Source organism: Penicillium macrosclerotiorum (genome assembly GCF_028827735.1).
Source record: "Penicillium macrosclerotiorum strain IBT 26536 chromosome Unknown utg000006l_segment0_segment0, whole genome shotgun sequence".
NCBI classification, from domain to species: domain Eukaryota; kingdom Fungi; phylum Ascomycota; class Eurotiomycetes; order Eurotiales; family Aspergillaceae; genus Penicillium; species Penicillium macrosclerotiorum.
Window position 1 is genome coordinate 2,846,753 of NW_026643085.1, and position 19,639 is coordinate 2,866,391.

General features: G+C 50.0%; 9 protein-coding genes across 9 annotated transcripts; 5 read left to right on the forward strand and 4 right to left on the reverse strand.

The window, feature by feature from the left end:
* Positions 1-1,788: 1,788 nt before the first annotated feature.
* On the reverse strand, positions 1,789-3,408 carry arp6 (actin family protein; the record flags this gene model as incomplete). The annotated part of the gene is made up of 4 exons (XM_057078023.1): positions 1,789-1,927; positions 2,001-2,063; positions 2,135-2,831; positions 2,907-3,408. The coding sequence occupies 4 exons, from the start codon at positions 3,406-3,408 to the stop codon at positions 1,789-1,791; spliced, it is 1,401 nt and encodes a 466-aa protein (XP_056933603.1).
* An 856-nt stretch (positions 3,409-4,264) lies between these two features.
* N7462_006306 (SRR1 family protein) lies at positions 4,265-5,541 on the forward strand (the record flags this gene model as incomplete). Its single annotated transcript, XM_057078024.1, is given in 3 exon segments — positions 4,265-4,598; positions 4,611-5,301; positions 5,370-5,541. The coding sequence occupies 3 exon segments, from the start codon at positions 4,265-4,267 to the stop codon at positions 5,539-5,541; spliced, it is 1,197 nt and encodes a 398-aa protein (XP_056933604.1).
* A 759-nt stretch (positions 5,542-6,300) lies between these two features.
* Positions 6,301-7,425, forward strand: N7462_006307 (uncharacterized protein; the record flags this gene model as incomplete). The annotated part of the gene is made up of 1 exon (XM_057078025.1): positions 6,301-7,425. One exon carries the CDS (start codon positions 6,301-6,303, stop codon positions 7,423-7,425), a length of 1,125 nt encoding a protein of 374 aa, XP_056933605.1.
* Positions 7,426-7,717: 292 nt separating this feature from the next.
* On the reverse strand, positions 7,718-10,783 carry N7462_006308 (uncharacterized protein; the record flags this gene model as incomplete). Its single annotated transcript, XM_057078026.1, has 1 exon — positions 7,718-10,783. The coding sequence occupies one exon, from the start codon at positions 10,781-10,783 to the stop codon at positions 7,718-7,720; it is 3,066 nt and encodes a 1,021-aa protein (XP_056933606.1).
* Positions 10,784-12,764: 1,981 nt separating this feature from the next.
* On the forward strand, positions 12,765-14,036 carry N7462_006309 (uncharacterized protein; the record flags this gene model as incomplete). The annotated part of the gene is made up of 1 exon (XM_057078027.1): positions 12,765-14,036. The coding sequence occupies one exon, from the start codon at positions 12,765-12,767 to the stop codon at positions 14,034-14,036; it is 1,272 nt and encodes a 423-aa protein (XP_056933607.1).
* An 801-nt stretch (positions 14,037-14,837) lies between these two features.
* On the forward strand, positions 14,838-15,897 carry N7462_006310 (60S ribosomal protein eL13; the record flags this gene model as incomplete). The annotated part of the gene is made up of 4 exons (XM_057078028.1): positions 14,838-14,840; positions 14,990-15,023; positions 15,134-15,180; positions 15,322-15,897. The coding sequence occupies 4 exons, from the start codon at positions 14,838-14,840 to the stop codon at positions 15,895-15,897; spliced, it is 660 nt and encodes a 219-aa protein (XP_056933608.1).
* Positions 15,898-16,687: 790 nt separating this feature from the next.
* On the reverse strand, positions 16,688-18,610 carry N7462_006311 (uncharacterized protein; the record flags this gene model as incomplete). The annotated part of the gene is made up of 1 exon (XM_057078029.1): positions 16,688-18,610. The coding sequence occupies one exon, from the start codon at positions 18,608-18,610 to the stop codon at positions 16,688-16,690; it is 1,923 nt and encodes a 640-aa protein (XP_056933609.1).
* Positions 18,611-18,711: 101 nt separating this feature from the next.
* Positions 18,712-18,900, reverse strand: N7462_006312 (uncharacterized protein; the record flags this gene model as incomplete). The annotated part of the gene is made up of 1 exon (XM_057078030.1): positions 18,712-18,900. One exon carries the CDS (start codon positions 18,898-18,900, stop codon positions 18,712-18,714), a length of 189 nt encoding a protein of 62 aa, XP_056933610.1.
* On the forward strand, positions 18,899-19,585 carry N7462_006313 (uncharacterized protein; the record flags this gene model as incomplete). The annotated part of the gene is made up of 1 exon (XM_057078031.1): positions 18,899-19,585. The coding sequence occupies one exon, from the start codon at positions 18,899-18,901 to the stop codon at positions 19,583-19,585; it is 687 nt and encodes a 228-aa protein (XP_056933611.1).
* Between the last annotated feature and the right edge of the window lie 54 nt (positions 19,586-19,639).

The window sequence follows — 19,639 nt, forward strand, 5'->3', positions numbered from 1 at the left end:
TCCGCTTCCAGAGGGGCATCGTGCAAAAAGTCTGCGGTTGCCTTGCAACCACATCCCGGGTACGGCTGACCACATAGGTAACTAGCCTCCATGAGTACTCATTCGAGATAGGGATGGGATATTTTTGTTTGGTAAAAGGCCTACCAGAAATCTGCCGAGCATACACATCTGATGTGAGTGCATCCACCGTTCTTCTCTACCATGGCGTGGCAATTATAGCATCTCTGCCAGTGGCGGCGACGTGCCACTTCCAAAATCTCCCCTAGGCCGGGATCATTCGAGCATTCCCGGTCATCATGGGCAAGATCTCGACAGTTTTTGCAAATCAAGGTCCGACAATGGGGACATCTCTGTATGCCTCTTGCTTTCAATTGTCTTGGAGCAATCCATCTCCGACAGCTGGCCTGTGGGCAATACCACCTCTCAGTTGGCGGGATCGCATGCTCCTCTGCTCGCGAGATATAGAGCCTTCTACCTCGGTTGGACATTGCAAGGGCCACTGACTTTGGGGGAATTTCTTGTGAGCAGCATCGAACTGGGAAAAGATTCTTGTCTTTGAGAGAGAGATATGCCATTTCACGAAGGCAATGTCGGCAGTACTTGTGTTCGCAAGGCACTACAATGAGTTGGGAGATTCGAATCTGCTTGAGACATGAAACACATTTACTATATGCCGAGACTTTGTCAGCGGAAATGCTCCAGAGGTGCAAGCAAAACTTGCGACTGACTCCTTTCGTAACACTGCAGTTGTGAAGAGAAACTTCAGCCTCTCTGCGAATCCCATCACTTTCTCTTCCCCTCGCTGCTCCACAACTGGAGATTGACAGCCCCCAGTTGCATTCGATATTATGGCACCAAGAGTATGTTTCTTGTGAACGGGTGGGCTGGGAGGCTGGAGGTGGTGCATGGTAGTTTCGTAGCCTCGAGGCGGCCCTATCTTCACCATGAGATTGACAGAGACCCTGGAAGACCCTTTTGAAAAGAGTCCTCCACTTGCAAAATATCTGACTGTCAGGAACAAGTGAATTAATGGAAACCAATCGCTGAGGGGTCTGCAGGCTGCGTTTGACAGGGGGTTCGTTGCAGGAGGGGGAGAGATTGTAGACGTGGAAAAGATAACTTTGTTTGACTCTTTTATGTTCATCAACCACCCCTTCTGTCCGACCAAACGTGACCTTGTATGACTGAGAAACTTATTTTCAGTTCCTGAGAGCAATTATTCGATATTAGGCCATGTCTATGGTTGACACAGAGTCCAGCCGTGGTGGCATTCAGGATACCGTGCTCCAGGTTACCGTAGTATGACCGTCAGACTGAACGCATGAAGCACAAGCTACTAGAAATATATTTTTTTTCCCACCCGAGTCCTGTAGAACCGTGGTTGAGGAATCTAGATGGCTAGATGAGGTGGGTGCTGTATAACGAGAACGACTCACGGCAGCGTCATCGAGATGAGAAGTGATTATGCATTCGCACCAAAAGTCCAAAGGGGACAGAGAAAGATCAGAGTATTGTCCGCTGTATTTTTGATAATCTATTTTCTTTTATTATCTTCCCTCCGCGTATTAACTGCTTCTTTCTTCTACCAATAGACTCAAGGTTTCCTGTTTATTTGATGTGAAATTGTATAGGTTTGGCGGCTTTAACCCAACCAGCATTACTTAAGGGACAAGGGTATCATGATGCATAGAAATAGTGCCGCCATCCCACCAGGCAAGAACAAGAATCAAGCTCCCAGAAACTCCTAAAAATGACTCATCTCATCGAAATGGTTGACAGTATCGACAATCATATTATGCCTGCGAACCGTCGGCCAGCCCATCCAGATCCATATTCTTGATATTCTTGGCGCGTGATGGCCACCTTGCCTAGCTCCTCGCGATTACTAGCAAAGCGAGATCCTCCCAACCAGGTTGATCGAATGGGGCTGTGGTTTTGCGTTAGTAGAGGTTGCGGGTACTGTTCAAGTCGGTCACTTCGGTATCTAGATAGAAACTCACTCTTCAGCTCGCCGCACTCTGACCACACAGTCCGCTGAGGCAATCTGGCGCAGCTCTTTCTCCCTAGCGAAGGCATCAGCAGAGTTAGTATGGTTGTCTTGTTTAAACCGACAAGAGTGGCTGGCATAACTTACAGTCTCTCCATGAATCCTGGCAAGGCAGCATTGCCACCGACCACGAGCACATTAGCCAAAAAGGCAGCATGTAACCCGGGAGGAAGGACAGACACGCTTTGAATAATCATGTCTGGGACACCGGCCTGTTTCATTCCAATGTCGCCCGGATTGAATAGAAGCTCCGGGACGGCGAATCGTTCACTGCCCAAGACCAACACATCTTCAGATAGCACTTCGGCACTGAGACCGGAAAGAGCGCCCTTCTTCTTCTTTGCGTATAGAAGAGGATCATGTGGCCGCATGAGTCCCTTCTTGCCTGCGTTGGGGTCAGGAAGTACATAGTCCACTACAACACCATTCTCCTCTTGGCGCTTGCGGTTGGCTTTCCATGTCCGTTCCATGTCCCCTGTAAAATCATTGCTCACGAAGCAAACAGCCTCCTTGACCTCGTTCATAATGTATGTTTCATCCACCATGTTGTACTGCCTCATTGATACAATTTCTTTCAGGTAATTTGTGAGAAGTTTGCCGCCAACATCAAGGCGACGAATTGCACGTTGAATAGCCTGTCCTTTGTACACTGGTGTCACAGTGGTGTGAGAATAGCCCGAGTCGACGACGAGGAGACAGTCCATCGGTAGAATGTCGCCATCGACTTTGGCGAGAGGGTCTCCGAATAATGAATGTATTTCATTCCATGCGTTCAGCGTAGGGCCTACGGATATAATCACACATATCAGTCATGGTCTAGAGATGAAGAAAACAGTCTCAAGGAGCCGAGTGATCATACCCAGGCACCTCACATAGCCTCCGAACCCCCATTCTTCCATCACCATCTCATCTGTATTCCGCTGCAGCACCGGAATGGCATTCGGAGCCTCGGTCAGTACTAAAGTCGTATCTTCCGGGGCACTGATTCGAAGATTCTTGTTTCGCGCGTTGGCTTTCTCTTCAAAGAATGTCTGGTCCCAGATTTCCCTCTCCGCTTCCCAATTCACGATATACCCTTTCTCCACCGGCCGCCGGAACATCGCCTCATTCCAGTCAGTGACATGGGTTGCAAGCTGAGTACCGATCAGAACCCTATTGTCGCGGGTCTTGACTAGCGTATTAGGAATTGGTGTACAGGCAGACAAGGCGTCCTCGGCGGAAGAAGGGTCAGAGGCGTATCCCGCCTTCATTGTATAAGCTCCATTGTCGATTACGAAGGTCTTGTTCGGCAGATGTCGAGCAGGAACCTCAGGCGTGACCTTTGCTGGCTTTGCCGGCGCACGAGCCCTGGTAGTTCCCATAGTCGCGAAAAGAGCAAGTCAAGGTTCAAGTACAATCCTGAGAAGCGGATGCTTGGGCAGACGAACCCGATCCTCCGCGGGAGACGTGTTTGTCGCGTTTGGTTGTCGGGTGCCCGCCCGCCGCTGGATTTGGACTTTGGCCTGAGGCATCAGTGTAAACTCACCTGCCTTGGAGGTGTGACTACGGCTCAGTAGGTTCCTATTGAACGCTCACTGGGACGCGCTGGTTAGTTAGTACGTAATCTCCTAGCCACAGGAGCACCTTGACCATTCTACAGCTTTTCCAGTAACACTAATTGAACCGTAGAGTTTCCATCGTTGGGCGAAATCAAATGTCGGCAATTTTCAGATATACTCTGTCTGGAGTGATATATAATATAGTGTCAAAAATCAGACTGATGATTGGAAAAACTGTTTAAATATATTTCTCTCGATGTTTTTTGTGCTTTAATTCCTTCAATGGATTCTGAAACCATCTTCATAAAGACTTCCGCTGTTTGAACGCATCTTGCTATGATCACTGCCGAGGGGCAAATCGCAGAATATCTAAGGAGGTCGTGAACCAAGGGGAAAACAACACAATATTCAGAGTGCACTATTGAAGCCTTTGAAGACCGAAAATTGGAGTGCTATGGGATAGTGTCGAGGCGGGGAGAAGGACATACTGTATAAGCGGGTGAATTCCATTGACTGGGTGTCACCTGTACGTTGACGGGGATTATGATGTGCTGGCAATAAATTTGGGCCCAACCGCACGGGCGTGTACAACCATATCTTAGGAGATTTCCGTTCTTCATATTTTGTCAATTCCACAAAATTATTCGATTCTCAGCTTCTGAAATCTATCCTCACCAACATGAGTGACGACATGGACGAAGACTACGAGGCTATCATGAGCTCGACGTCACAACAGTCTTACACAACCTGGGCAGTCATTAAGGGCACCTTGATTGATCCACGTGAAACAGGAACCAAGGAACAGGCAATCGCCCATATAGATGCAATCTACGAGTCCGGTACCCCCTTTTTTACCAAGCGCGCAATCCGTGCGCTCTGGGACCAGCTTAAGACTCAAACTGACCCCGGAGATAAAATTATCACGAGAGACCTGACCGGTGCCAGAATTGCATGGACAGTAAAACTTGGAAAGTCTATCAACCTCATATTCGGCGAGGACCAGGAGAAAGAATGTGTCTAGTAAGATTTTCGCCCAAAGTTGATGCTTCGGATGCGTTTTCAATGCAATTTGCAGCTAACACCACCCAGCAAAGAGTCCGGGGTAGGGTACAGATCCAGAGCGTCCCTTAAAAGCTCGTTACACTGGTTTGGTGCTGAGGACTCGGCTTACGAGCCCCTGTGTTTGATGTACCGGATACTCCAAATTGACCCCAGTAGTGAGGCTAAGAGTATTATTCCTGATGAGGAGATACCAGACCGTGACATGGTGGCCAAGGATTTTAGAGAGAAGAGACTGGTGTGGGAAGAAAGTGAGGCGTGCCAGCGCCTTAAATTGATTTTGGCTTCAGAGGTCAGCAGCCACGATATCAATAAGATCGTTGGGCTAGCTTGTGGTAGCCTTGCCTTACCAAATAACGAAAAAGCTGCGGAACAAACTGCGTTACTATGCACTGTGAGGGAGTGGCTGAAAGAACGAGACCAGACCGATGGTATCTCCTCTTATATCCAGGACCCAATGAACACCTCTGTGGACCGGGAAGTTCTCGCAGATATCGGGTTCGAGATGATTGACGATCCACGCGGCTGGCTTGAGATCGACGAGCGATCAGTCGTGCTTTCGGTGGCCCCAAATGTACCTGTCAAGGAAATCATTGCGGACACCGCTAGGCCCGCCGTTGTAATATGGAATCGGGTTGAAAATGATGATAAGGACTCGTAAGTGTTACGGGGGGTTGTACGGGTGGCTCTTGCATTCTCGGTTTCGATACTGACATCCTTGTTAGGACTGACCCAGACTCGCCCCGCGTTCGGAAAATGATGACAGGTTATAAGTTGCTAGAATTTGGAGACGAAGAGACATGGTCGAATGTGGTAATCTACACTCGGATATCCAAGGTGCCCCCAATTCCCCGAGAAGATGGTACATTCCAGGACTCGCCCCTTGATGATGAATAAGGACATCAGGCAGTTAGTTTTTGATCGAGATTTTATGAACTACATACACTACCAAGAAACTTCGCGTCTCCTGTACATGCAAGGTTTCCAATCAGACACAGCTCCCAACGAAGTTGCTGTTCTTTTTAAAGCAACGGGATGAAAAGCTTGGGTTTACCATAGGGTGTTGTTGTATCGGGTTTGTCCTACAAGAAGCGCGGCAATAATTTTCATTTCTCCTGTCATGCAAAAAAGATGCAATAAGATGCAAAAATGAAGCTTTGAAGCAAAAAAATGACAAGAGTGGGATTCGAACCCACGCCCCGAAATCGAGATCAGGAAATTATGCTAAGGTATGACCTTAACCTGACGCCTTGGACCAACTCGGCCATCTTGCCTTAGTTATTTTTGTGGGCCGAGATTTGACACTATGAGTTAGTGCGCGCTCTCGCGAATTTAGGTGGTAGATCCATGGATAGAATGAAGTCGAAGTTAGTATGGTTTGGTTGCCGAAGCTTCTGAATCGTCAATTACAATATAGTTTTAAATAGAAATAATTTCGTGACATATAATTCTAGTCCACCGAGTCCAAAGTCCAAGTATCTGCCCAAACTGCGGCTTGCCTGCCAGACCAACACAAAGCCTCTTCGCTGTGGCCCCGCAGAACCCTAAGAAGAGAGCCCCGCGGACATTTGAGTCGCCCCAAAAATTCTCCAAGCATCATCAACTTCCTCCCCCAACCCTCTCCGCCGGCAGTGGTACATCCACGTTCTCTCAGAAATGGCCGAAGAATTTGAAACCGTCTCCGCGACTACGCTCGCCCTCCTTCAACAATTCCAGGCCACACTCTCATCGCCCTTGGCCGCCGCCCAATCCTCGCCGACCCGCCCAGAAGATGTGCCTCCAGCCCTGCCCCTCCTCGCGGACTCCTCCGCCACACTGAAGGCCCAGGTCACCAAGTTATCGCTACTAGCGCTCAATTCGCCGTTCACCCACTCAGCGGTCAATAATGTGCTCCGGGCCTGCAATGATTCCGTCCTTCCCTCGGTTGTTACTGCTGCCTTGCTCGTCACACCCACTGGATATACCAAGGCGTTCCACTTGGAGATCTTGCATCTGGCCAAGACGGCTTTGTTGGAATTTGCCACGCTTATCCAGGAGGTCAATAATATTGCCGAGCACAAGCAACAGGACAAGAAGGCTGATCCGAAAAAGAAAGAGGCCGAGGTCAGCGGGGCTGAGAAAAACGCCGTTACACTTGCGGTGGGTCGTGTCTGGGATGCCTGCGATGCAGTGAATGAGATCGCGCAGAAGGGAGTTGTCGGATTCGTCATGCGCCGCGTTGAGCAATGGCGCGATCTCGTCCGAGATGCGGTCGAAGAGCTGGAAGATTGGGACCCGGAGGAAGATGGTGACGAGCTCTTTGATGATCTAATGGACAACGACGAGGACGCGGAAGCTGACGACGATTCTGACGATGAGGAGGACTCGGCCGCTCTGCATGAGCAGAAGAAATCAACGCTTCGCTTCCTCAAACCCATTGCGCAGGTCTACCCGGCAATCATCAACTACCGCCTCAAGAATATCGGCGATGCGCCGCTGTCTGGTGCTGATGGAGTCGTGAAACTGGAGTCCTTGATGTTGAATCTGCAGGGCATACCAGATCAAGTGGATGAAGCGGCTGGGTCTCTGTACGAGAACAACCTAAAGAAGTCCATCAAGCACTTACAGCAGACGCAGAAACACGCTACACAAGCTGTGACCTTGGTGACTCTACCCTGGAAAGGAAACCAGAGTGCCGACGATGATCAGCAGCCGAAAGACAAATTCACAGTCTGGTCCAAGACGTGGCTCAAGGTCATGGAGGAAGTCGGCAAGTCGATTGATGCGACTACAACTGAATAACCTCACATCTCGAAGATACCAGTCCATGTACATAATAGACAGGTGTAAAACAGATCGAAGTCATGATTATAAGACACTCCAATGATGACGTAAAGAATTTTAATGGATTTGGAAAAAGCATAGAAAATTTAATATCTATATCTACATGGGGAGAAACGAAGGGAATCATAATATACAAACGGTCCTCTGTGTTTATCGCTCTCTCGGTAACGTCCTGCACTCAAGATCATTGAGAAATATCGACCTGAATCGCCATTGAGCAGCTTGAGAGCCTCAGGGTGACTGATTTTATTCAGTATTCATCAACAGGGGCCGCATCTTCATGCTCCCACACCGGAAGGTCTTGAGCAGGGATATGTTCCTTCAAGAACTCTAGGATCGACTCGGTGCCTTTGGCAACAACTTGCCACCTGGGAACGCGGAAGCGATTGCCAGCAACTTCGAAGCGTCGTAGGGAAGACCCCGTTCCCCAGTTTTGCGGTGAGCGCTCAGCACCCAAGAGCCCGATTTTGGGCGGCAGATAGTCGATATCGTTATTGCTAACATCCAGGACCTGCAGGCCTTGGACGGCCTCGAATTCCAAGCTGGCGAACTGATTATCTGAGGCGATGAAGGTTTTAAGATCCGGATATGTCTGACGAATGTGAGGAAGAGTTCCGGTCAAACGATTATTAGAAACATCGAGGAAGTTTAGCGAAGGAGCTTGCAGGTTCGTCAACAGGGGTTCTAGAGAAGTCAAACTCGCAGCAATCAAGTTCAGGGTTTGCAGTTTTGGCATTTCAAAAGAAGCAGAAATAAGGACCGAGCTGTCGAGGGGGTTGTGAGAGAGGTCAAGTTCGACCAAAGATTGCGAGAAAAATGAGATTGCTGGAACCGGGAACGAGCGTAAGTCATTGTGCTGTAGGTACAAACACCGAACGTCCTCGCTTTGGATCAACTCCAGGTTGCTCGGTTCCAGATCTGTCAGATCCGAGTATGACCTGTCGACGACTCCACCAGGCTTGACACGCCAGGTATTCTCTGGCTCGGGCGCCTCGGGGGCAAGCGTAAATTGAGTCGCCACTGATCCTTCATCATCCGTCTCTTGGGCCTGATCAGGCTCGCATCGGTTTCGCAGGTCCTGGATGATCTCTTCCGAACCCATGCTCAAAAACTTGCGCTCACGAAGCGGATTGTTCGCGACTCGGAATGAGGAAAGATTCTCCATGATCCCAATCTTGTCATCAAGACGAGTCAGGTTGTTTCCAGTGAAATCAACGTTCTTCAGATTCTTGAGTTCCACGAATCCAGCTGGGATATCTGTGAGACTGTTGTCCTCAGCAGATAGAACCGATAGAGATTGCCATGAAGATACAGAGGGTAGCTGCTTTATACGGTTAACACCGATAAACAAGCTGCGAAGACTAGGTAGATAAAGCATGGGGTTGGCCGCGAAAACATCCACGAAGTTATTTGCAATGTTGAGAGACTGCAGATCTTCAAAACGGTCGACGGATTCTGGGATCAGCGTGCCTTCTAGCTTGTTCTTAGGGGCATGTAAAGTTTTCAGAGGAAGCTTGCTCAGAATCTCGAACGGTAGGGATGCCAAGTGGTTCTCGCCAATCTCCAAAACTTTGAGGGACGTCAATTCCGCGATCTCTTGGGGCAACACTGTCAGGGCATTACCACGTAGATCTAGCCCTTCCAATTGACGAAGGCGGCCAATTTCTGAAGTTAGCGCTCCTTTCAAATTATTGTTTGCAAGTTTCAAATCCACCAAAGATGGGATCTCAAAAATTATCTCAAGCCTCTCCATGGTAAAATCGTTGTTTGACAGGTTGAGAAAGCGCAGGTTATGCAGACGCCGAAGCCCAATGGGAAGACTCTGAAGTCGATTTCCATGAAGATCCAATGTTTCCACGCCACCAAATTGAAGCCCTCGCTCCTCGCTATCCGGATCAAACTGTTCTGGGTCGATGTCTGGGAAGGTCGCATCTGACACCTCCGTCAAATCGTTATCTGCAGCAATGAATTTGATCAAGTCGACACTCTCAAACCATGGGTGGTCGGGATCGTATTCATACATATCAATCACCACTTTCGGGATTTCAGTCAGAGACAAAGCCGCAATATTCAGAGTACCCGATGCACGGGCTCCTTCAATGCGTTTCTGAAGTACAGCATTACTTGAGCCCTTGGGTAACTGATTGAATGGGTCTTCAACAACATCAATGCTATTCCAAGTAGCAGCCGCGTTCACTGTTGGAGCAGATTTCTCTTTGTTACATGCCGCCGCTTTTCTAGCCGCTTTGGCTTTCGCAATACTCTCTCGTAGAGCACTGGATGACTTGGAGGCTTTGCGAGCTTCACTCTCTGCCTGTTGCTCCGGTGTGAGTTCATCCTGTAGGGTGGAAGCAGCGGACACGTATCGTGACGCAGTAGAAGGTGATCTCGTTCCCGAAGGGCTTGCCGAAGGGGAGTCAGTTTGAGGCTTCCTCGTCTTCCGGACTTGCAGAGGTCGCTCTGGTGGGCCCATCTCTGAGAAGGTAGATTTGGAGGGCTTCTTGGCCAGCGAAGGGCGGGTCACCGGCCCTTTAGTGGCCGTGACTCCTAGAGTATTGATTTTTCCTGGCATTGTCTTTCTCAGCGGCGTGTTTGCCTCAGTCACCGCGCTGGTTCCTGCAAGGCTTTGCCTTGCAGACGGCAATCTCATCTTTGAAGGACTATCGTTGGTATCTGAAACCTTGCCGGTCGATAATGAAGCTGAAGAAGTCATAGACATGCGAGAACGAGATGGAAGACGAAGTTTAGATACGGGTTGAGATACAAGATCATTGCCACTGGCCTGGCCGGAGGAAGATCGGGACGGTGATCTGGAATAGCCGGACACGTTGGATGGCGTTCGTGAAGGAGACCGGATTGGACTGGCTCCGTTGAAGAAGCTTGATTGCCGTTTCACAGACGCCGGGGACGGCGGGATGTGGGCAATTGTTTCGATTGTTCGCTCCGACAACGACGGCTGCACTTCTCGTAGCCGGCCGCGAGGTTCAGTTGTTGCTCCAGATTCATCATCCCCACCGGCCACGCTCTCTTCCTCTGGTACTTGTATATCATCCAAGCCACGCTCTGGTTCATCTAATATCGAAGGAGTCACGCTGGGGGAGTTGGAGTATCGTGGGCTTGGCTGTTTGAGGAGCGACTCGCGGGAAGGTCTTCGTAGACGGTTATGATCTAGACCAGGGTCGGCCTGTAGGCGATCACGGGAAGGGGAGGGGCGAAGGGATTTCGAAGCTGTGGAAGTTGGCAGGGGTAGACGCGAAGCTGCTAGTCGAGGAATCCCACTCGACGGTCGCGTAGTGGTTCTTGGCTGGCCCTCCATGCTGGCGTCTTCACGACCTGAACCTCAATTTTGAGGGTGGTCCCGCCGTCAAGGAAAAAAGGAGGCAGAACAAGGAATGTGGCAGGTGGGGTTTGGAGGACTAGTCAGTTCGGAGCAATACACGCGTTTGCCCACTCTTCTAGCATCGGAGCCTTGGATATTTAGAGAGTAGGAACCCCTGGGGTGCCGATTGAGGGGAAATAGATCGAAGCTAAAATGTTGTTTACATTTGGCGATCCATAGATTGTGGCCTGAGGCACTATCAGTCCGGTAGTTCAAAGCCAGTTATTTATCGGTCTACCGTCCCATGCCTTGCAGGGTTGGGAACTCCTGCACCTCTTTTAGTTCTTGGAGTGATTTCATGATTTTTTTTTCGCTCAAAAAAGACTCCAACCCATGGCCTGGTTACTAGTAAGTCTTTCTAGAATCGGATCATCTTATGGGGGGTTTAATAGTCCCTCCGTTTACAATTTCAAATTGGGTGCGGATAGTTAACTACCAACTAGTTAGTAGACACACCCAAGACTTATTTAGCCCTACCAGGTATTCTGTCCGAATATGAGTGTCAACTAGTTAAGTGATCCATGTGATGAACACAAACCAATATGCTTTTCATGGAAACCTAGTTCAAAGTATAGCCTGCCAATGGGCGCTCCTTGAATGTTATAAGGTCAATGTCTATTCCAGATATGGCTCTGTAGCCTGGGTGATGAGGAGTGGGCTTTGGAACCTGGAACCAAAACAGGCCAATACTGGAAATCTTGCTTCTAATAAAGCCATTTAGAGTCTGGATACAGTATTTGAGACTAGTGTGAATGCATTGAGGGCTGTTCTCGACCACCATGAAGAGTGGTGGCGGAATGTAGCTGCTACTCCACTAGTGTTCTAGATTATCCTAGGCCTTCACCGACCTTTCATTGCAAGAATATGGGCGTGTACTTGCCCTATGAAGGGAATATGTTACAAATAACCTATCTTGTGAAGCCAAATTCAGCCCCTTCTGGAATAATCAGACTAAAAGGTAAAGCGATTTTGTTTATACGCTCCTGTAGCCAGTTCCCGCCATCTTGCATCAAATGCAAGTTCTCAATTGAGTCTATAATACTAATATTTACACCATGAGGACCAAATACACTGCACATATGTGCCTACCCATTGAAGCACTTTCGAACGACGTCATCAAACAATTGTCGGGTCATCCAGCCCCCCCAAAGACTTTCACAGCCCATACATTCCTTTTTACCCCTTCCTTCTGGGATAATCTCTGTGGTGGGCCCTCTATTTTCCTGATCTCCTTTTTATCAGCTTTTAATGGGAATTTTTTTGTGATCAGACAAGTGAGGTCTGTTTCATTAGGCGCTCATAGATCCCACTAGCCAGGTTGTGCCTGAAAGCCCACCTAAAAATATCTAGTTTGGGGGAATCGGTTGCCAGTCCAACCTGGCCAGTTCCCGCTGTTCACGGCTGTTTACTTGTCCTGAGCGTCCCGTGATCGGCGGTCTAGTCCTATTCAGGATGGATGGGTCATCTATGGGACACCTTATTGGCTGTATTTCTGCTTGAGGCTGGCACGACCCAGTGACTGCGCCCAGCCGCACTTTGCAATGGCCGTTCCCAGCCTCCCAGCCCCCTCCTCCACGATATCAACCTAAAACCGTCCCACCACCGTTCCTGGTTTCCCACAACCTTTACAACCCTGTTCTCCTTCCTTCCTCCCTTCATCCGCTCTCTTTTGTTCCACCTGCACACTTGCACTTCACCCCTACGTCCAATCTGGTCTCCTGCCAGTGCTGAGTATTGTCGGCGCTTCTTGATCTTCCCAATCTCCCCATCTCCGGTATGCGCTTGACCCGCCTGTCAGATAGCGATTATCGCGATAAACTGACTTGAATTCCAGTGCGAGGACCACGTTCCCCACGGTTGATAAACACACCCCTTGCTACCCTATCACCTTCTCTCCTCTATCCTCGACTTATCAAACATGTCTCAACACACTGTCCGGTCTCAAAGTCCCCTCGCTGCCCCGGCTGAGATCCTTGCCCCAGCAACCCCAATCCGTCGGGCGACTTTGTCTCCGTCACCAGATCTCAGCGCTGCTGTCAAGGACCGTTCCTCCCAGTCAGACAAGAAGTTCCTGTCTCCACCCCCTCTGTCTTCCTCCGACATGACTCCGCCGCCTTCAACTCAGATTCCCGGGGCACCGCTACGCCGGTCTCACTCGCGCTCTCTCAGCCCCTCCCTTATCACACCAGCCAACCTGGACAAGTCCCTTTGCGACGCCTATGGGGCGTCTGAAAACCTCCCAACTCTCGAACAGATCGACAACGCTACCGAGGCTCAACTGCGTTCCATGGCCAAAGATCTGCTGGCCGTGGCTCAAGAGGCTCGTATGTCTGCACTGCACTTCAAGCTCCAAAACAGTCTGGTTTCGTTTGCCAGCAATGAAGCAGTCAAGCGCGCGGAGGTCGAACACCAGCTCGCCAAGCGCGAGGTTGAGATCCTACAGAGTGCAGAATACCGCAGTCGCTCGCGCCCCGCTGAACCCATGACGCCTCGACATTCCCAGTCAGTCTCGACTGAGGATTACCTGACTACGGTCCACCGCTTGCAAGAGCTGGAGAGTGTGAATGCTGTCTTGGATCGACGACTTCGCCACGCGAAGCGAGCCATTGACGATGCGACAGCCAGATCATTCGAGTTGACAGAGCAGAATGACATGCTGAAGAGACGTATTGCAGACAATCGCATTCATTTTTCTCAGATCTACAACAACGGTTGTTTCTCACCAAACATGCAGAATGAGCTGCACACGATCTGTCGAGGCGAACATACCGATGGTCTTGCGGCGCTTCTCTTCGCTGACAAGTTTACCAACCGCATCCATGAATCTCACAGTTCCTATGGCACGCACTCTTCACTCCCTGTGACTCCCAATCAGCCGCGCTCCGCAGGCCAGGATCGTTCCTATCTGACTCCCGCTCGCAATGCGCGTGACCAATATGACACTGATAGTACGGTCTCTCTCTCAGCTCCCGAGTCCGAGGACGAAGAGCTGGGAGCCCATCACCCCCACATGCGAACCACTGTCCCGAAGACCAGCACTCTACTGCAGACGAAGCTGTTCGGTCAAGTGAAAAAGCCTGGTGTGGATCGAGTTCAAACCACCAAGCGCAAAGCCAATTCTAGTGAGAGCACTCCAGCCACAAAGAGATCTAGGACCAACGCTGGAGTGGGTCTAGGCATCGAAACCTAAGGCTTGACCCCCCACGCTAGGCCACGCGAGTGCCTAGGTGGACTCATGCAGTCTCAACTCTCACGGAATACGATTTTATGATCTAGCGCTACCTCTTTTGCCTTTTGGCATTCACTTGTTACGACTTGCTTCCTCTGAGGAACTATGAATGATGACATTTTCATAGCAAACATTTTTTTTTCTCCTCGGCAGCGATTGGTTTGGTTTTATTTCCTGCTCTTCCTGTTGTGCAGGGTCCTAGTGGGTACCATGATTCTGAATGGCTCCATTTCACTGGACAGGCGTTGAAAATTGGGTTTTTTTTTAGTTGTATTTGTTGGAGGACTTATTCTCACGAAACAATCTGGTCTTCAGATGATTCAGCGGAATCGGTATTGGCTTCAGACTGCATCACATTGCATGACTGTATGATAGGAATAGAACCAATGACGAGCAAATTGAACTGGAAAAACAAGCCTTACAACTAAACTGTAGTAACACTCTAGCTTTGTAGATTGCAGGCCTACATACTCAGCACACTTTCAAAATCCAATGACGAATCATTGACTGGGGAATGGTTGAAGTATAGACCCGGAATCACGTTCTCGCCTGAGGCATTAAATTGAAGTTTCCGGTCCAATGTTGATGAGTCAGCATCATTGGCAGATTGCCCGAACAAGACTAGTTAGGGCTCGCTAAGCGAGGCGGTGAATCGTGGAAAGCGGCCACACGAAAAATGGGAACTTCAGTTTCTGCCGTGAAGGGAGATTTGACCAGCAACCCTCCGACGACCACCACCCGGCTCGATCCCCATCCGTCACCATGGTGCGTACCCCTCGAATTCCTGAATACGAAGATTCTGTGGAATAAAATCATACACCATTACCGTCAACCGATCACTGGAGGGCGGGTTGTGTGGATGTTGAATGTTTGAAAGTTCATGATGGCTGATTGGAACTGTGTGGGAGTTATAGGCGATCAAGCACAACAACCAGATTCAGAAGAACCGTGAGTGACCCCCTGCGGCCTCGACGTTTTTGCGCTCTTTTCTCGATGTCATGAGCGACAATGTCTGTTTGCGATCTTGAAATTGTGGTGTGCTAACAAATTTTCAATAGACTTCCGCAAGGACTGGCAGAAGCGTGTGCGCGTGCACTTCGACCAGGTACGACCTCGACCAACACCCTGAAATTTCCCCCTTCTTTTTTACGCCAATCTGCAATGCGACCAACCGGCATTGAAAAAAGAAGATATTGTTTCGGAAGAATTTGGTCAACTAACATGCACTTTTGCTTCGATCTCATAGCCCGGCCGGAAGCACCGTCGTCGTGAGACCCGTATCGCCAAGGCTGCCACCGTTGCTCCTCGCCCTGTCGACAAGCTGCGTCCCGTCGTCCGCTGCCCTACCATCAAGTACAACCGCCGTGTTCGTGCTGGCCGTGGCTTCACCCTTGCTGAGCTGAAGGAGGCCGGCATCCCCAAGAAGCTCGCCGGTACCGTCGGTATCTCGGTCGACCACCGCCGCACCAACTACTCTAAGGAGTCCCTGGTCGCCAACGTCGCCCGCCTGAAGGACTACAAGGCCCGCCTGATCCTCTTCCCCCGCAAGAGCGGTCAGTTCAAGAAGCTCGACTCCTCCGCCGAGGACGTCAAGGCCGCCAAGGCTGGTGAGGGTATCGCCACCCGCGTCGGTGCCTCCTTCCCCATCGTCAACCCCGCTGTTGAGGCCGCCATCTCCGAGGTCAAGCGTGACGCCCTTCCCGAGGGTGAGAAGGCTGCTTACCGCCGTCTGCGTGAGGCCCGCGCTGAGGCTCGCTACGCCGGCCAGCGTGAGAAGCGTGCCCGCGCCAAGGCTGATGAGGAGGCCGCCGCCAAGAAATAAATGTGTTAATTTTCTGCTCGTGCTGATGATGATGATCGGGTCGGTTTACGGATCGGGGATGAGTGTACTGTGGCATGGCGTGGCGCCTCTTCCTTTTCTCCTTTAAAACTGAATCCCTCTCTCTTCCCCTCCTCCTTTCCCCTTTTTTACCCTTTTTTGTCTCTAAAAGAAAGAACTCGGAAGATCCTCTCGAAATGCAAACCGCCCAATTTTTCTCAATTTCTGCCGCAATCCCCTTTTGGTATTGGTGTTTTTGATGGCTCCATTTTGCATTCATGGAAAAGCAGAGTCGATGTCTTCCGACGAGGCTCTTGGGGTTAGGAGGTGTGGAACTGCTAGGCCCAAGGAGATGATGATTTGAGTGCTATACGCTATGGGCTCGCAAGAGCATTTCAGATAGTCTCGCAATGACAAGAGACTTCAAAAGTTGCATGACTGGACAGCGTCAATTCGTAGCTTAATCTAGCTTCTCGTGCGGTTCACTCGAATACGTCAATATTTAAACGTCGTATATACATGGGTATCCTTTAAAGGACATCCATCACCTTTCATATTCCCTCTTAACTTCCTTCTCTCAAGTGGAGACACACTAGCCTGAGGCACTGATAAACAATCGCCTACGCACTAAAAGACCTTGTGGTTTGGAATACTTTCATCTAAAATCAGCCTTGGATTCTGAAGTCTCATGATAAGAGCAAATTTGTGGTATCCTATTCCCAGCGTTAAAATCCCATCCTTGACGCCACGCCAAATCACAAAAGTACGTTGAATATCGAGAGAAAAAAAAACATCAGGCATCATTCAACAAAACTCCAAGAGCGCCTTCAGTTGCTTGTAGAATTACATCCACGGGTATTCCCCCAGCTGAGCTCTTTGAAGGCATTTCCTCATGTAGCAAGCCATTAAAGAGTTTCTTGGCCTCCTGGTCGATCTTTTTGCTTGACCCACCAACGCGACTTGAGAAAGAAACGCTCAACCCTGGATGAATTTGAGGTTCGCCAGTCCATTCATCCATTACCAATTCATTTGACAGGAGGACCTGAGGGCTGATTTTGGATCTCGTAGATTTGACAACCATCATACTCCGCTCAAGATGTGGGACCAGCTGTCGGACCTCAGCGAGTGTAATTGTGCCATCTTGAGACTGGGGAATAGCGCCGCCTCGTTTAGATGTGCTTTGATTATATTTGTGCTCAATCCGTGCCCATAGCTGGGCACGTGAGACGGAGGCTTCCCAGTAGCGATTAATGCCCCAGCATATAGTCGCAACATCTAGCCTGAGCAGAGGATTCGCTAGTCGAGAGTCAATCCATTGGCGGAGTGCATTAGGCACTTTGCGCTTCTTGGTGTCTCCATCTGCAGGTACAGAAATAGATGTCACAAATTGAGTTTCTGGGTTTGTCTCATATACAACAGAGACATTGTATAACGAGGCAGGGAATGGAGACGGTGGTGTGAAAACCAAAGTATGAGTCTCGAAAAGAGAATTTGTAAAGGACGAGGTGCGGGTTGTATGGGTACGAAGTGCTAACGGTGCAAACGCAGAGAGATATGACGGTTGTTGCGAATCGTCTTTCAAGGCGTATGGATTAGTTGGCAATGGGAGCTCTTGAGCTGGTGGGCGAGGGATATTGGAGGAAAATGGGAGAAGTGTCGAAAGCAGTGCGGATATTGGAGCTCGGGGTTTTCGATGCATTGGTTGATCAAGGTGCGATGACTCTTCAGCCAGCAAACTTAAGAGATTGTTGAGCTCTTTTATATCGCCCGTCAGATTTGCGCCAGAGTCAACTCTTTCTGTCCATTTTGTGAGCTCAGCCACATCATCCTTGAGTTGTCTTAATTCAGCAGCAAGACTTTTGCGCTCTTTCTGTCGATTCAATGCAGCTTCGGAGACGCGGTCCCGGTCCATATCAACATCTATGCCCTCATCCATGACAGCCTCAGGAGATTGTTGGAACTTCAGCGACTTCAATGGGCTCCCATGAAGCACATCCGCGGCTCTTCTTTTGGCTCGCTTCTCATGTCTTGCGCTGGGGCTACTACTGAGCAGACCTCTAGGTCGTTCTGGTGCCTTCTCGAGGCCTAGTTGTGTAGGAGTAGGTGGAAGGTCCGGCTCCAAGGCATCGTCATCCACAAATCCAGTGCCTATATTATCATCCATATCGAGGTTATCCACCGCATCTTTCGTTGCGCTGCCCAGCTCTAAAGCGAGTTGACCCTCGGGCGTATTCGAGAAATCCTCTGGCGGCTGAGTCTTCTTGCGGACTGGCGATCCTAAAAAGAAGTCTGTCGCAGATATTCTCTTAGAAAATCTGCGAGGTCGCTTCGAAAATGCTTCAACACCGCTTGCGCGTCGGCTGGGCGAAAGTATTGGAGCTGTATCGGACACCCTCGGCGCTTTGAGGGGACTAGACGGATTCAATGAAGGTCGGAGGGCTTTACGACCTCGGAGGCCGACAACCCTTGACTTTGCATCAGCTGCCCCGACGTCTGTATCATGACGACGGTCAGTTTCACTGCCTTGATCTCTGTTTTGTCGAACGGGGGATCTGCTAAGTGCGCGTTCGAGGATGTCGGGATGCGATTTGGCTAGACTTGATCTTGTGGGGGATTCAAAAGAGGGTCGACTGGGAGAGCGCCCGAGAGAGACTGATTGTCCAGCATCAACTCTAGCTGTCGCCCCAGTTTTGCGGCGCTTCGGAGGCGAATCCATTTTTGATCATGTAATGTATCATCTTCGCTGCGCGACCAACCGCGGCCGCCGCGGCGGGAGGTTTGATAAACAATCCCGTTTGCAATGTTTGCACCTATGACTTAATCTTGCAGGCCCGCAGGCCCGAAGAAGCCAACTTCCTTTCCGACCGCACACGATATGGAGGGTCTTGCAGTGGGTAGAAACTCGCTCAGGAGGACCAGAGTCTGTTCTTGGTCCTGTGCACATCGGCCTCTCTTTTTGACCTCCTCATCCCGTCGATATGCCTTGACCTCAACTGCTCGGCGCATGGCCGCTATCCCTCCATCCGTTGCACATGATAACCGTCATTTATTACAAGAAATGTCCGACTCGTCCCAAGCATACCCTTTATCAGGATACTACTCTGTTATTTTAAACTCTGATTCGCCGTACCATGACCGTCCAGCTCCTGTGCAATCGACTACCTTCCAAGCCGAAAGTGGCTCGGAGTCGATGCCTACACCAACCGCCGAGAGCGTGCCTACACCCCAGGAACGGATGGCAATCGTGTTTGGCACCCGCCTCGCAGGCCCCGGACGCCAGTCACGCTACAATCCTGGCGAAGCACCACCGATGTCAACGTGGAAAACAATCAACGGTGTACCGATTCCACCTCGCCCGGAAGAACCAGAAAACTGCTGCATGAGTGGTTGTGTGAATTGTGTCTGGGATGGCTTCCGGGACGAAATGGAGGAATGGGCTGCGACTATTGCGAACGCCAAGGCAAAAGGCGGACCCAAGAAACAACCAACAGACATGCGCACCGCTCCTAAAGCAGCTCAGATCAACTCGGCCAGCCTCAGCATGGATGATGATGGTGGTGGGAGTGAGACAAATTGGGCTGCTCCAAGCCAAGGGGATGACTTGTTTGCCGATATTCCAGTTGGTATTCGGGAGTTCATGAAGACAGAAAAGAAGTTGCGGGTGAAGCATCAACAAGAAGCCATGGTATAGACTTCTCTTGGTGGGTCATCGTGCGGTATCTCTGCCTTCTTTGTCATTTATTTT